The following is a 12,996-nucleotide window of genomic DNA, read 5'->3' on the forward strand; positions in this document are numbered from 1 at the left end:
AGTGTTGATTCTCTGGCTCTAGATGTGAAGTTTAGGAAATTTGTTAAGAACTGAAACATACAGACATACAGAATTTGCTCTTTGCCTTTTATAGTGATACAGTGCTATATTTTAACTACGTTGCACTTTTAAATAGTTATATATTTAGATAGAGTTTGCAATATCTAAAAACAAAGGGAGTTATTTGGTTTATTTATTACTGTTCCCAGCCTAAAAAAACATTCTGAACCCTTTCTATTTTCTATTTGTGAGTTTTATCAATATTTTTGTGCCTTCTGAGTATTGTTTCTGATTATAAAGCATTGCGTCTTTGTAATGTAGATAATTTCCTGATGTCATTATATATGTATGATGAGATGTTATCTATTGATCCATATCAAAGCCTTTTCTAACGTGTGGGTGTCTTACAAAGAAAACATCCAGATTGCACGTTCTTCACAACCAGGAGTGATGCAGAGCTTTTGTATGACATTATTTATGTTCCTGGGGGCCGTCCCTGTGGTTTACTGATCGAGACCTGTGCTGTAGGCCTATACTCTCACTTTCAAGTGTGGTGGCAGGTAACAGCCTCACGGCTATTGTCTGTACCATACTGTACTGTGTACAGTTTACTGTACATATTAAACACATCAAAACATGTTATTGTAAACATTACTTAAACATAACACAGCCGGGAGACATAGTCCCTAAGAATATAGAATATAGATAACATATCAAATGTTGAAAGTGAGACATTTTGTAATGTCATGCCAAATATTGGCTCATTTTGGATTTCATGAGAGCTACACATTCCAAAAAAGTTGGGACAGGTAGCAATAAGAGGCCGGAAAAGTTAAATGTACATATAAGGAACAGCTGGGGGACCATTTTGCAACTTATTAGGTTAATTGGCAACATGATTGGGTATAAAAAGAGCCTCTCAGAGTGGCAGTGTCTCTCAGAAGTCAAGATGGGCAGATGTTCACCAATTCCCCCAAAGCTGAAAGGAGTTTCTCAGAGAAAAATTGCAAAGAGTTTGAAGTTATCATCATCTACAGTGCATAATATCATCCAAAGATTCAGAGAATCTGTAACAATCTCCATAAGGGTCATAAGGGTCAAGGCCGGAAAACCATACTCGATGCCTGTGATCTTCGGGCCCTTAGACGGCACTGCATCACATACAGGAATGTTACTGTAATGGAAATCACAACATGGGCTCAGCAAAACATTGTTGGTGAACACAATCCACCCTCAGCAATACTTCCAGAAAACATTGTCGGTGAACACAATCCACTGTGCCATTCGTCGCTGCCAGCTTAAACTCTATAGGTCAAAAGAGACGCCATATCTAAACATGATTCAGAAGCGCAGGCGTTTTCTCTGGGCCAAGGCTAATTTAAAATGGACTGTGGCAAAGTGGAAAACTGTTCTGTGGTCAGACGAATCAAAATTTGAAGTTCTTTTTGGTAAACTGGGACGTCATGTCATCCAGACTAAAGAGGACAAGGACAACCCAAGCTGTTATCAGCGCTCAGTTCAGAAGTCTGCATCTCTGATGGTATGGGGTTGCATGAGTGTGTGTGGCATGGGCAGCTTACACATCTGGAAAGCCACCATCAATGCTGAAAGGTATATCCAAGTTCTAGAACAACATATGCTCCCATCCAGACGTCGTCTCTTTCAGGGAAGACCTTGCATTTTCCAACATGACAATGTCAGACCACATACTGCATCAATTACAGCATCTTCTGCGTAGAAGAAGGATCCGGGTACTGAAATGTCCAGCCTGCAGTCCAGATATTTCCCCCATAAAAAAACATTTGATGCATCATAAAGAGGAAGATGCGACAAAGAAGACCTAAGACAGTTGAGCAACTAGAAGCCTGTATTAGACAAGAATGGGACAACATTCCTATTCCTAAACCTAATCCTAAATATTGAAATTTGAATAATTGCATTCTGTTTTTATTCACAATTTGTAGTGTCCCAACTTTTTTGGAATCTGGTTTGCAAAGTTAATTTTACACCACATGAAGCACAGGTTTTAGGTTGCCCGATAAACCATTTGTACAGGATAGCTGATCTATAGAAGAACATGCCACTATCTGGTTTAGTTGTACTAGTTTAAAAAAACTGAAGGTTGTTGGTTAAGCACTGTGTGTGTGTTTGCCAAAGCAAAACATCCATTGCCTTTGTAACAGACCATAAAGACTTCTATTGTTTGCATATGACCTGCTTACATTATGTCAACTGACTTCCTGTTGTCATTGTATGTATGTTGTACATAATTCATGTTGAGTACTGAATAAAAGAGTCAAACTGTGTAAATATAAGCATTTCAAGTTTCATAAAAAGGATATAGCGAAAAACTGAGCAGATTTTGAATACTAGTTACAAATAATGGAAACAGGCATCCCTCTTGTGCTTAGCAAATTAATTGTTTGTGTAACAGATGACAGCCATTTTCATGTGTTAGTCACTATGGGTAGGCAGTGAGGTGGTCATGTGACAGAAGTCCTCTTTTGGCAGAAAGACCTGACAGACTAGGAAGTGTAATTTATGCCCATTCTTCCTCCACGGCTCCTGCTCAGCCCTTTCTTTGTGTGCATGTCATACTGTCCACAGGGTGTTCATTCACTGTTAGAGGATTCCCTCATGGGAATTCAGTCATGGCTCGGCTGAATCAATGAGAAATCTGTGGGAACTGGTTGCTACATCATCCTTTTCAATGTTCACGCTGGCCTTTATCACTCATTTTATGATCCTTAGACATGCAACTTTTATATAGACTACAAAAAAAGTTTGGGAATTATGTGTGATGTTTTATTTTTACTCCTTGTGTTTCTGACTCTGTTTTCAGGTTCTGCAGAAGTTGGGAAAGGCAGATGAGACAAAAGATGAACAGTTTGAGCAGTGTGTGCAGAACTTCAAAAGACAGGAGGTAAGATGAGTCTGATCTATAGGGCAATAATGATTTTTTTTTGCGGTATAATGGCTCTCTGTGTGATTGTTATGGTGGATTGATTATCTCACTAGCAGCAGAAAGCCATGTTGTACTTAACTAGCATTCATTTCTATTGTCTCTCATTCTGTGTTAATATGTCACTTTTATTAGTGAAAAAATAACCGTTGACAATCTTTATCTTATAAGAGTTCCTGTATACTAATAAGATAAAGAAATTTGAGGGTGTAGACACATTTTCTCTTTTGTCTGAAAAGTATTTTAATGATTCTCATTACTACTGTCACTACAACACTTCAATGCCAAAGTACTACAAAGGCACTGACAGGATGCTCGGCACAGATACGATTCTCTCTGTTCTCTGTTTCTTTAGAAATCTTTGGGCTAATGCAGTACACAGTATCTCAATATTTTTCCTTTGGCTATTATATGTCTCAGCATCTAAAGGAATGTTTTTTTATTATTATTATTAAAGGAACTCTTATTTAAAACAAATTAGCCAATTACATTCAGAATACAAGTAAAAACAATTTAAAAGCCTTAATAAATGGTTACTAAATGAAGAAAAGTAAATCACAAAAATGAATTATTTAATTTAATATTTATTTTAAATATTCTACTTACATTTACTTCTGGTATATTCTTATCATATAATAATGTAATAATATAAAAATGATCACCCCACGTTAACATGTTTGTGTGACACAATGTGTATCAAGTCAGAATTTTGAATTGATGCATTAAAACATTCAACTTTGCATTCAACTTTTAATATTAAAGTTTAAATCAAAGATGCTGTTGCAACATTTCTTCCTTAATGCTTTTCTTGCTAGTGAGTCACAAGACATCTCGAAACAAATCTTTGGGCATCTTTGGGTAATGGGCATCATGATATTCATAAAGATGCTTAATTTTATATCACCACAACTGAAAATACTGTAGTTAATACTGTATTTACAGCAGGATAAATTATATTGGCCTAGTTACTGCACACTATTTAACTGGAATTATTTTAATAGATCTATATTTAAAAATAATTAATTCTCTCAAATAATTTGATTAATTATGAAAAGCAAATTAAAATTAAATGTAGAGTTATAGTGAAGTGTCTGTGAGGGCAGATGGGTTTGGAAAGTGTAGTTCCAGAAGAAGTGTGTGTTTGCAGAAGAAAAAGCAGCAGCCTAATCCCACCCTCTCCACCTGTCCTCACTAATCCTGATTAGACTGCTTTATGCTCCAGTGTGCCAGTGCTTCCAGAAACACTCTTCTCTCCTCTGCTCACCTCCAAACTTCTACAATTATTTACCCCCCCCCCCCCCCCCCCCACACACACACATACACCTCCCGTTCTTTTGGGGTACATCAAGGACTCTTTGATCTGTACTCCACCATGTTGATAAATTGCTTTGTGCAAAGTGGAGTACATTGCAAAATAAATTGTTTCAAATTAAATTAGCTGAGTCAGAGTCAATCACTGCAGCTGGAAGATACCAATCACAGCCAAAACCGAACCCACACACCATATGCTGCCAGTCTGGCTCATAAAACGCTTGTTGAAGCTGATACACGGAGCCATCAACTGCACTGAGATATCGTACACGTCAATTCTCTGCATCAGAGCCTTGAAATATACTGTCAATCTGATACTGGCTAATTGTAACTGGTGTGTACGGTGGCCGAGACAGCTCAACATGCTGCAACTTAAGAAAACACATGCAAATTGAAAAAACATCAGCAAGTGAAGAAAACATCACAACACATGCATATAACGAAACGCACTACAAATCATCACAACACCTGCATATAACGAAACGCTCTGCAAATCATCACAACACCTGCATATAACGAAACGCGCTACAAATCATCACAACACCTGCATAACAAAACGCGCTGCAAATACTTCACAACACCTGCATATAACGAAATGCGCTACAAATACTTCACAACACATGCATATAACGAAATGCGCTACAAATCCTCACAACACTTGCATACAACCAAACGCGCTGCAAATACTTCACAACACATGCATATAACGAAACGCGCTGCAAATCCTCACAACACATGTATATAACGAAACGCGCCGCAAATACCTCACAACACATAAATTAAGAAACGCTGCAAATCCTCACAGCACATACACATTAAGAAACAATTAATGAAGCATTCCAAATTTATTTTCATTAACCTTGAAATTATATTTAGTTGAGAATATTAAAGTTAGCCATCTTAAGTAACATTTTTCAATTAATCATGTAATTATTCAGCTTATTTAGGCTGATAATATCCAAAGATAAAGGAATCATAGTGTTTAAAAAACACCAAGAAAAAAAAAACTCACTTTTCAGTTCACCAACAACTCCACTGACCAGTAGCCACTGCACGATAAACAAATCCAAGTCGGGTCCGACACTTTTTGAGGTCTCCTTGAAACATTTCCATTGTGGTCAGTGCTATTTGTAGCGCATTTCGTTATATGCATGTGTTGTGATGATTTGCAGTGCGTTTCGTTATATGCATGTGTTGTGAAGGATTTGCAGCGTGTTTCGTTATATGCATGTGTTGTGAAGGATTTGCAGCGCGTTTCGTTATATGTATGTGTTGTAATGATTTGCAGCGCATTTCGTTATATGCATGTGTTGTGATGATTTGCAGCGCGTTTCGTTATATGCATGTGTTGTGAAGGATTTGCAGCGCGTTTCGTTATATGCATGTGTTGTGATGATTTGCAGTGCGTTTCGTTATATGCATGTGTTGTGATGATTTGCAACACTTGTGTTGTCAAACTGAGGAAGATGTTTTCTTCATTTGCTGATGTTTTTTCAATTTGCATGTGTTTTCTTAGCCACCGTATGTGTGACTGTAAAAGACACCAGACCCTGTAAATGTTAAACAAGCAAATCCCATTCTTTAGTCAAGCTAACATAACCATTATAATATTTCACACAAAATTACATATTGGCATCTAGTGGCCACAAGATACCACTAATTAATTTGTCTTTTAACACTAGCACTTTTGCTGAAATGTTTGTGTGTGTTTTTATCAAAGTGAGGAGACACTCATTAAAAATGCTAATTTTATGCTGACATATTTCAGACTTCTGCATCTGCATTATTCAACCATATTGTGTAGAGAACGATCATCAGAGCTGATAGAGGCCATTTGGGCTTTTCATTTCAAATCTCCTTGTGGCCTTTTGCTGTCTCATGATTGCTGGGTCTTGTTAAGATTGCAGAGAATGAAATGACTTCCATCTGCTGCATTCACTGAAGAGCTCATTGTGAGCACATCTTTTGTATGACTGCCTGTGATTTTCAGTGTGATGCCGTGATTTCAGCACCACGGACAGCAATTATTCTCCATCACTTGAAAGTCTGGTTATTATAGTCTGCAGCATGAAGAGAATTTTACTGTGATTCGATTCACTTCATGATTTTGACTGCTCAGAATTAATGTAGGTTTACATTAGTTTTACAGTAGTTATATATATACAGTACAGTTATATATATATATATATATATATACAGTACAGACCAAAAGTTTGGAAACATTACTTTTTTTTATGTTTTTGAAAGAAGTTTCTTCTGCTCATTAAGCCTGCGTTTATTTGATCAAAAATACAGAAAAAAATGTAATATTGTGATATATTATTACAATTTAAAATAATTGTTTTAAAATTTATTATACTTTAAATTATCATTTATTTCTGTGATGCAAAGCTGAATTTTTAGGATCATTATCACATGTGATCATTATCATATGATGATTCATTATCAAAGTTGGAAACAGTTCTGCTGCTTAATATTTTTTCAGAACGTGATACTTTTTTAGGATACTTTGATGAAAAAAAAAGTAAAAAAAAAAAAAAAGAAGCTATGTTTTTAAAATATAAATATTTTGTAATAACAATATACACTACTGGTCAGTAATTTGGGGTCAGTAATTTTTCTTTCTTTTTTTTAAATAAAATCAATACTTTTATTCAGCAAGGATGTGTTAAATTGATAAAAAGTGATAGTAAAGAAAATATATTATTAAAATATATATTATTAGATTTTTTTTTTATTTTGAATAAATGCAGTTATTTTTAACCTTTTATTCATCAAATATATTAGACAGCAGAACTGTTTCCAACACTCATAATAAATCAGAATATTAGAATGATTTCTAAATGATCATGTGATAGACTGGATGTTACATGTGACACTGATGCATGAAAATTCAGCTTAACATAACAGGAATAAATTTTTTTTTTTTAAGTATATTCAAATAGAAAACTATTATTTTAAGTTGTAATAATATTTCACAATATTACTGTTTTTTCTGTATTTTTGATCAAAGAAACGCAGGCTTGATGAGCAGAAGAAACTTCTTTCAAAAACATTAAAAATAGTAATGTTTCCAAACTTTTGGTCTGTACTGTATATATATATATATATATATATGAAGAGTTCAGATGCAAAAGCCTCTAAATGCCTCTAAATCTTAAACTTTCATCTAAAATTAGGATTTTTATCAAGCTCCTATGCTTAGGTTGAGTCGTTTTACTTTAATGGCAATCTGCAGGTCCTTTTCCAGGCTATTAAAGTGAAATAACTGAACATAAATACAGGAGCCTGATAAAAATCCTAATTTTAGATGAAAATTTCAGATGGCACTTAGAGGCTTTTGCATCTGAACTCTTCATATATATATATATATATATAAAACTACTGCCTTTTTCTCTAGAAAACTATTTACAGATGTGAAAAAAATCTGACCCCCCCCCCCCCTAAAAACTTATTTGGATATCAATATTAGCCTGTGTGGTTTAATGCCTAATGTGATGAACCATAAAAATGACAATAAATCTCCTCTTTTGTGTTCTGATCCATAGTTTGAGGGCTCTAGGCTACAGAGGGAGATGAAGGCCTACATAGCAGCTGTGAAAGGTGAACCATTGCAAAATACACACATGCGAGTACATACACGTTTACTCTATACTGACCTGGTTTCTCTTTTATCATGATTACAGGGATGCAGCAAGCTTCTAGGAACCTGACAGAGTCCCTACATGAAGTATATGAGCCTGACTGGCACGGCAAAGATGACGTCATGACCATTGGAAAGGTAGCCACAATTATAGTTGTGATAGTCCATGTGTTAGTACTAGCATTTAAAATACTGATGTTGAAATTTACAGCGAAGAATATTTTCGAAGGATCATAAAATATACTACTGCTTTTATAGAGAAAATAAATAAGAAATATTAGTGGTGACAAGTTGATGAGATCCATCATACAGATGGCTTGAGGGAAATGCTGAGTAATTGCATATGTAACACAGAGTCAAAATAGCTGCTAAAGATCAAGGATAGGTGTTGTTGATTTCTCTTCACAGCTTTATATGCTCAAAAACTGTTGTGAAAGTGGGTGAAAATTAAATACCTGACCTCTGATAACCTGAGAATTTTGTTCATTTGAGGATAAAAATGGCATTCATTCTCACCAACTATAGAACATTCTTATCTGTTTTGGTGAGATCTGGGGTTTAAGAACAGGCAAGAGGTTTTGGCTGTCTCTCACATGACACAGCTGAGGGATTTGTACTCGGTACCAGAGCCAATACTTAAATGCTGTGCCTTTTAGGGAAAATGGGGTCAAGTCACTGAGCCATTAAGGTCTATTATGCAGCCCATGCACATGCATTTCACACACAATTTATGAGATAGATTCAGAAAGGGCAATTGGTCATGTTAATTCTCTGGCTGTTTAAATTCCCATACAGCAAATTTAATAGCTGAAACTATAGCATATAGGTATGCATATAACTATTATTTAGAGGAAAGAAATAGGTGTCATGGCCTTTTTGCTATTGACAATAAATTACAGAAGATGCAGCTCTTTTTACACAAGCAGGAAAGAAAGTTCATGTGTCAAACTGATGAAAAAGTGTCCTTCTGCACACAGGCATACAGATGCTGTTGTTTGAGGGAGGGAGTTATTAATAGTGGATAATGAAATATGTCATTTTTAGTATATGAGTGAGGCTGTGACTCAACACTGTCCTTTCAATTTCATTTACCCAAGGACACTCATTTTTGTTTACTCACACTGCACTGGGGGGGAGCGATGAATTCAGCTTCCTGAATCTGATTTGCATTCTGTGTGAATGAGTAACAGCCTAATTAGATTTTAATTTCCCTGCTGCTGAATCATAAATCCAGCACTTAAACTCATCTGTTTATGTTGCAGGAGCCGCAGAATAATATTCAAAGGGGGTTATACAGTAGATTCTCTCTTCTGCCTCTCTGTTAAATCTCTCATGCTTGTTAAATGCTCTCGGATAATCTGGCTGATGGCTGTCCTGTCTCCTCTGCAGAACTGTGATGCTCTGTGGGAGGACTTCCATCAGAAGCTGGTAGACTCTACCATTGACACACTGGAAACATATTTGACTCAGTTCCCCGATCTCAAGGTTCCAATGTCATTTTACTCATGCTGAGTTGGTTTTAAGGGATGAATCATTCAGATCCCTGTCATCATCCATATTGTTTAAGATGATGCATGTGCCAGCACAGCGCTGAGAATAAATGCAGAACATTTCAGCCGAAAGGTAACCATAGTAACCACAAGTGTTTTCCCTCCCTCCAGATACGTGTTGCAAAGAGAAGCAGGAAGTTAATTGACTATGACAGTGCAAGGCACCATCTTGAGACCTTGCAGACTTCAACCATGAGGAATGATAAGAAGATAGCAAAAGTATACAAGTCTTTTCTGTTTGTGCATCACAAATTGTTCTTTAAAATGTTATGAATACAATTGCTGAAACCATAGAATTGCTGATACAGTCATCTGAGCTTTGGCTTGAACATATGTGCCATATCTTTGTGCATATAGGCAGAGGAAGACTTGAAAAAGGCCCAAAAGGTTTTTGATGATCTCAACGTTGGCCTTCAGGATGAGCTGCCCACACTCTGGGATAGGTGAGACATTTTAAAGCGGTCATCAGATGCAAAATTCACTTTTGCTGTTGTTTGAACATAAATGTGTGTTGGAAGTATGTGTAAACATCCGTCCTATGATAAAAATCCACCCAGTGTTTTTTTTTTTTTATCCCTATTTTAAAATATCCTTTCTCAAATCAGGCTGTTCTGAGATTCCTGTCAGAATGATGTAGTTCTGCACAGGCCCCTCCCACGACAGTTGATTGACAAGGCTTATCTTAGAACCATTGTGTCAACTCTGGTGCAGGTGAAGACAAGAACATTTTTGTTTTGTTGTTGGATGTAATAATGAACATAGCAGTTGTCATTTACTCCTGACATCTGAGCCACTGAAGATGCAGAGGATTAACTTTACTTTCGTTTTGAAGGGAATGATTGACCTAAAGGCGTCTATGGTCGCACGAATCAATCGTGATCCAGCTTCATCAAAAGAAGAAATGAGTACAAGGGTTTTTTATGAATCTTTGCAAATCGCCTTTCCTAATATGCGCTAATAAGCTAGTTTTGTGGCTAAATTAAACAGTTCTGCTTTTCACCCCACAGAAGAGAGGGGCGGGGTCAGCAGAGCTCATTAGCATTTAACGCAACATGGACTGGAATGGCTTGCTAAGAAGTGAGCTCATTTTGACAGGGTAAAAAAGGTGTTTTTTTACACTATACCATTGTGAAATTTTAAACAAAGTATGTTATTAACTTTTCATTAAGACCCTTAAGAATAATATTAACTTATGGAAAATGGGCATCTAATGACCCTAATGATTAACCCCTAATCTAATGATTAAGTGCTACTGAAATCTGTGTTTTACATGAAAAGCATTCTGGTTTGGTTACCCTAGAGAAAAATAAATGCACTAAAATGTATTTAAAATACATGTATTTCATGCTGAGTATACTACAAATACATTTATATATTTATGTGCTTAATAAAAATACCCTGCAAATGTACTTTTGGTAGACTAAACTGATGTACTTAAAGTCTGCTAAATTGGAACAACTAATTTTGTACTTAATGCACTTTAACTGTGGGGAAATAGTCCAAATAAAGCATACTTAAGTATATTTGATTTTGCTAAAGTGGAACTATCGCAAGTATACTTTAGGTAGACTTGCATTTTAAGATCGATACTATTCAAAGACCATACAATCCTCATTAAAACATTAAAACACATATTAGGCTCAATATTGAGATAAGTGCATTGTGCACAAGCAGTACTCCAAATAAAGTTTAATTATATTTTATATATCAGTAAGTCTCAAGTGATATGTCAGGAAATACGCTAATAGATTTGAACTATACTTACTATGAAATAAATTTATTTTAAATATATTAATTTTTTTATCCTGATGTCTTTCTATAGTAGCTGGTTCATTATTTAAATTCTGCTAAGAAACATTTGATATGATGAGACCACCAGATTATATATTGTATGGATTCATTATAGATGTCTATATGGTGCGAAAAAGACCAAAAGAGTTAACATTGCCTCGTTGTTTGCATTGTTCTAGTTGGACATTTCGGTGGGTCATGTTTTGCGACACTTTGTTCACATTCAACACTAACTGGTGAACAACATTATATGCAAGACTAGCTCAATAATTAGCCATCAATCTCTTATATAATAAAAGCCTTGCCATATCAGTATAATTATTGTACTCTCAGAGGGGTGGCAGTAATAGTTACAGCCTGGTGCCCTGACACTACAAGACTTTGGCCGATAATATTGATTTCATTTGACCAAAGGACTTCCTGGAATGTACATTTACATCCCAGCATTCAGCATTTATCCATTAGTTGCACAGCATGCTGGCTGTGAACACTGCTACGGTTACAAACATTAAAGGAGGTAAGATGTTGTTTTATCAAGACTTTAAAAGAAAAAGGAATATGCTGCAGTGATCTAAGAAGAAATTGTGGCAACATCCTTGCTTTTCATGTTTGTCTGGTGGGAGTTAATATTTAAAGGAACTCTGTGGTATTAAGCTAGTGGTCTGATGTGTTGGTTGAAGGGTAGTGTATTTCTGCATTGTTGACTGAATGCATTGATGATAATAGCAGGACTGATATGGCAGATATGGTTGCATGCAATAAATAGCTGGTTTACACAACAAGAGTCATCTGCTTTGTCACAAAGATCAGAATGTAAGTGTCTAGAATTATTCACCAGTTTATTTAGAGCACTTACAATGATTTTTCATGCAACTATATTGATATAACGGATTTACTCTACATATGTATTATTAAAGACACAGTTCAACCAAAAAAGAAAATTCTGTCATTGTTTAGTAACCTTCATGTCATTCCAGACTTTCTTTCCTTCTGTGTTTGTCCATATAATGAAAGTCTTTTTTTTCAACCATGGAAAGATAATGTTTTTCATACAGTGAAAGTCAATTTGGTCTAATGTTGTTTTGGACCCCAAGGACTTTTTATTATTTGGACAAAAACAGATGAGGTTTGAAACAACACGACTGAGTAAATGATGGGTCAACTATACCTTTAACGACTTAGAATTTTGAGTGTTGTTGTAGACAGTGTTTTAATGGGAATACAAGTAAGGTGTATGTACATTATGGTCAGTTGTATGTTGTGGTGAATATGCTTTGGTAAGCATTATGTTTTTTGCTGATAGGGTCTGTCTGCTCACTGGAGCAACAGCCTAGTTACATAATCTATCCAATCAGCAGCTTCCTCTCTGCACCAGGCCCTGCAGCCATGCTCAATTCAGCTCAGACCACAGAGAAAATTACTTACATGTAGATACAATCACAACTGTTGCAGACATAAAAAATGGCCGTTTCACTTTAGATTTGTATTGTTTATGATTTTATGATTCTTACCGCTGCACAAGCATGAGCAGAGGCATTTTAGCTAATAACAGCAACTTGCAAATATGATTTCCCATTCTTTGTTTAAAAAGGATTAAAAGGTTTTAATATCTTGCTGATGTACAGTAATGTTTGAGGTGCAGAGGTTTGTGTTAGTGCATCACATCATTAGTAATTTTCAGTTATGTGGTACAAAGTTCCTAAATTCCTAAGTTCTTGAATTCCTAAACTCTTCATGAC

At 35.7% G+C, this 12,996-nt stretch overlaps 1 protein-coding gene across 1 annotated transcript in view; it reads left to right on the forward strand.

Moving 5' to 3' along the window:
• The window catches only part of LOC132096397 (amphiphysin-like), a 37,871-nt gene that overhangs the window by 2,794 nt on the left and 22,081 nt on the right, over positions 1 to 12,996 (forward strand). The window contains exons 2-7 of the mRNA XM_059501721.1: positions 2,843 to 2,923; positions 7,822 to 7,876; positions 7,960 to 8,054; positions 9,306 to 9,401; positions 9,578 to 9,685; positions 9,824 to 9,909. Of these exons, the coding sequence (XP_059357704.1) occupies positions 2,843 to 2,923; positions 7,822 to 7,876; positions 7,960 to 8,054; positions 9,306 to 9,401; positions 9,578 to 9,685; positions 9,824 to 9,909 (521 nt within the window). The remainder of the gene's footprint in view (positions 1 to 2,842; positions 2,924 to 7,821; positions 7,877 to 7,959; positions 8,055 to 9,305; positions 9,402 to 9,577; positions 9,686 to 9,823; positions 9,910 to 12,996) is intronic.

The sequence above is a fragment of the Carassius carassius genome, chromosome 20, assembly GCF_963082965.1.
Source record: "Carassius carassius chromosome 20, fCarCar2.1, whole genome shotgun sequence".
NCBI classification, from domain to species: Eukaryota; Metazoa; Chordata; class Actinopteri; order Cypriniformes; family Cyprinidae; genus Carassius; species Carassius carassius.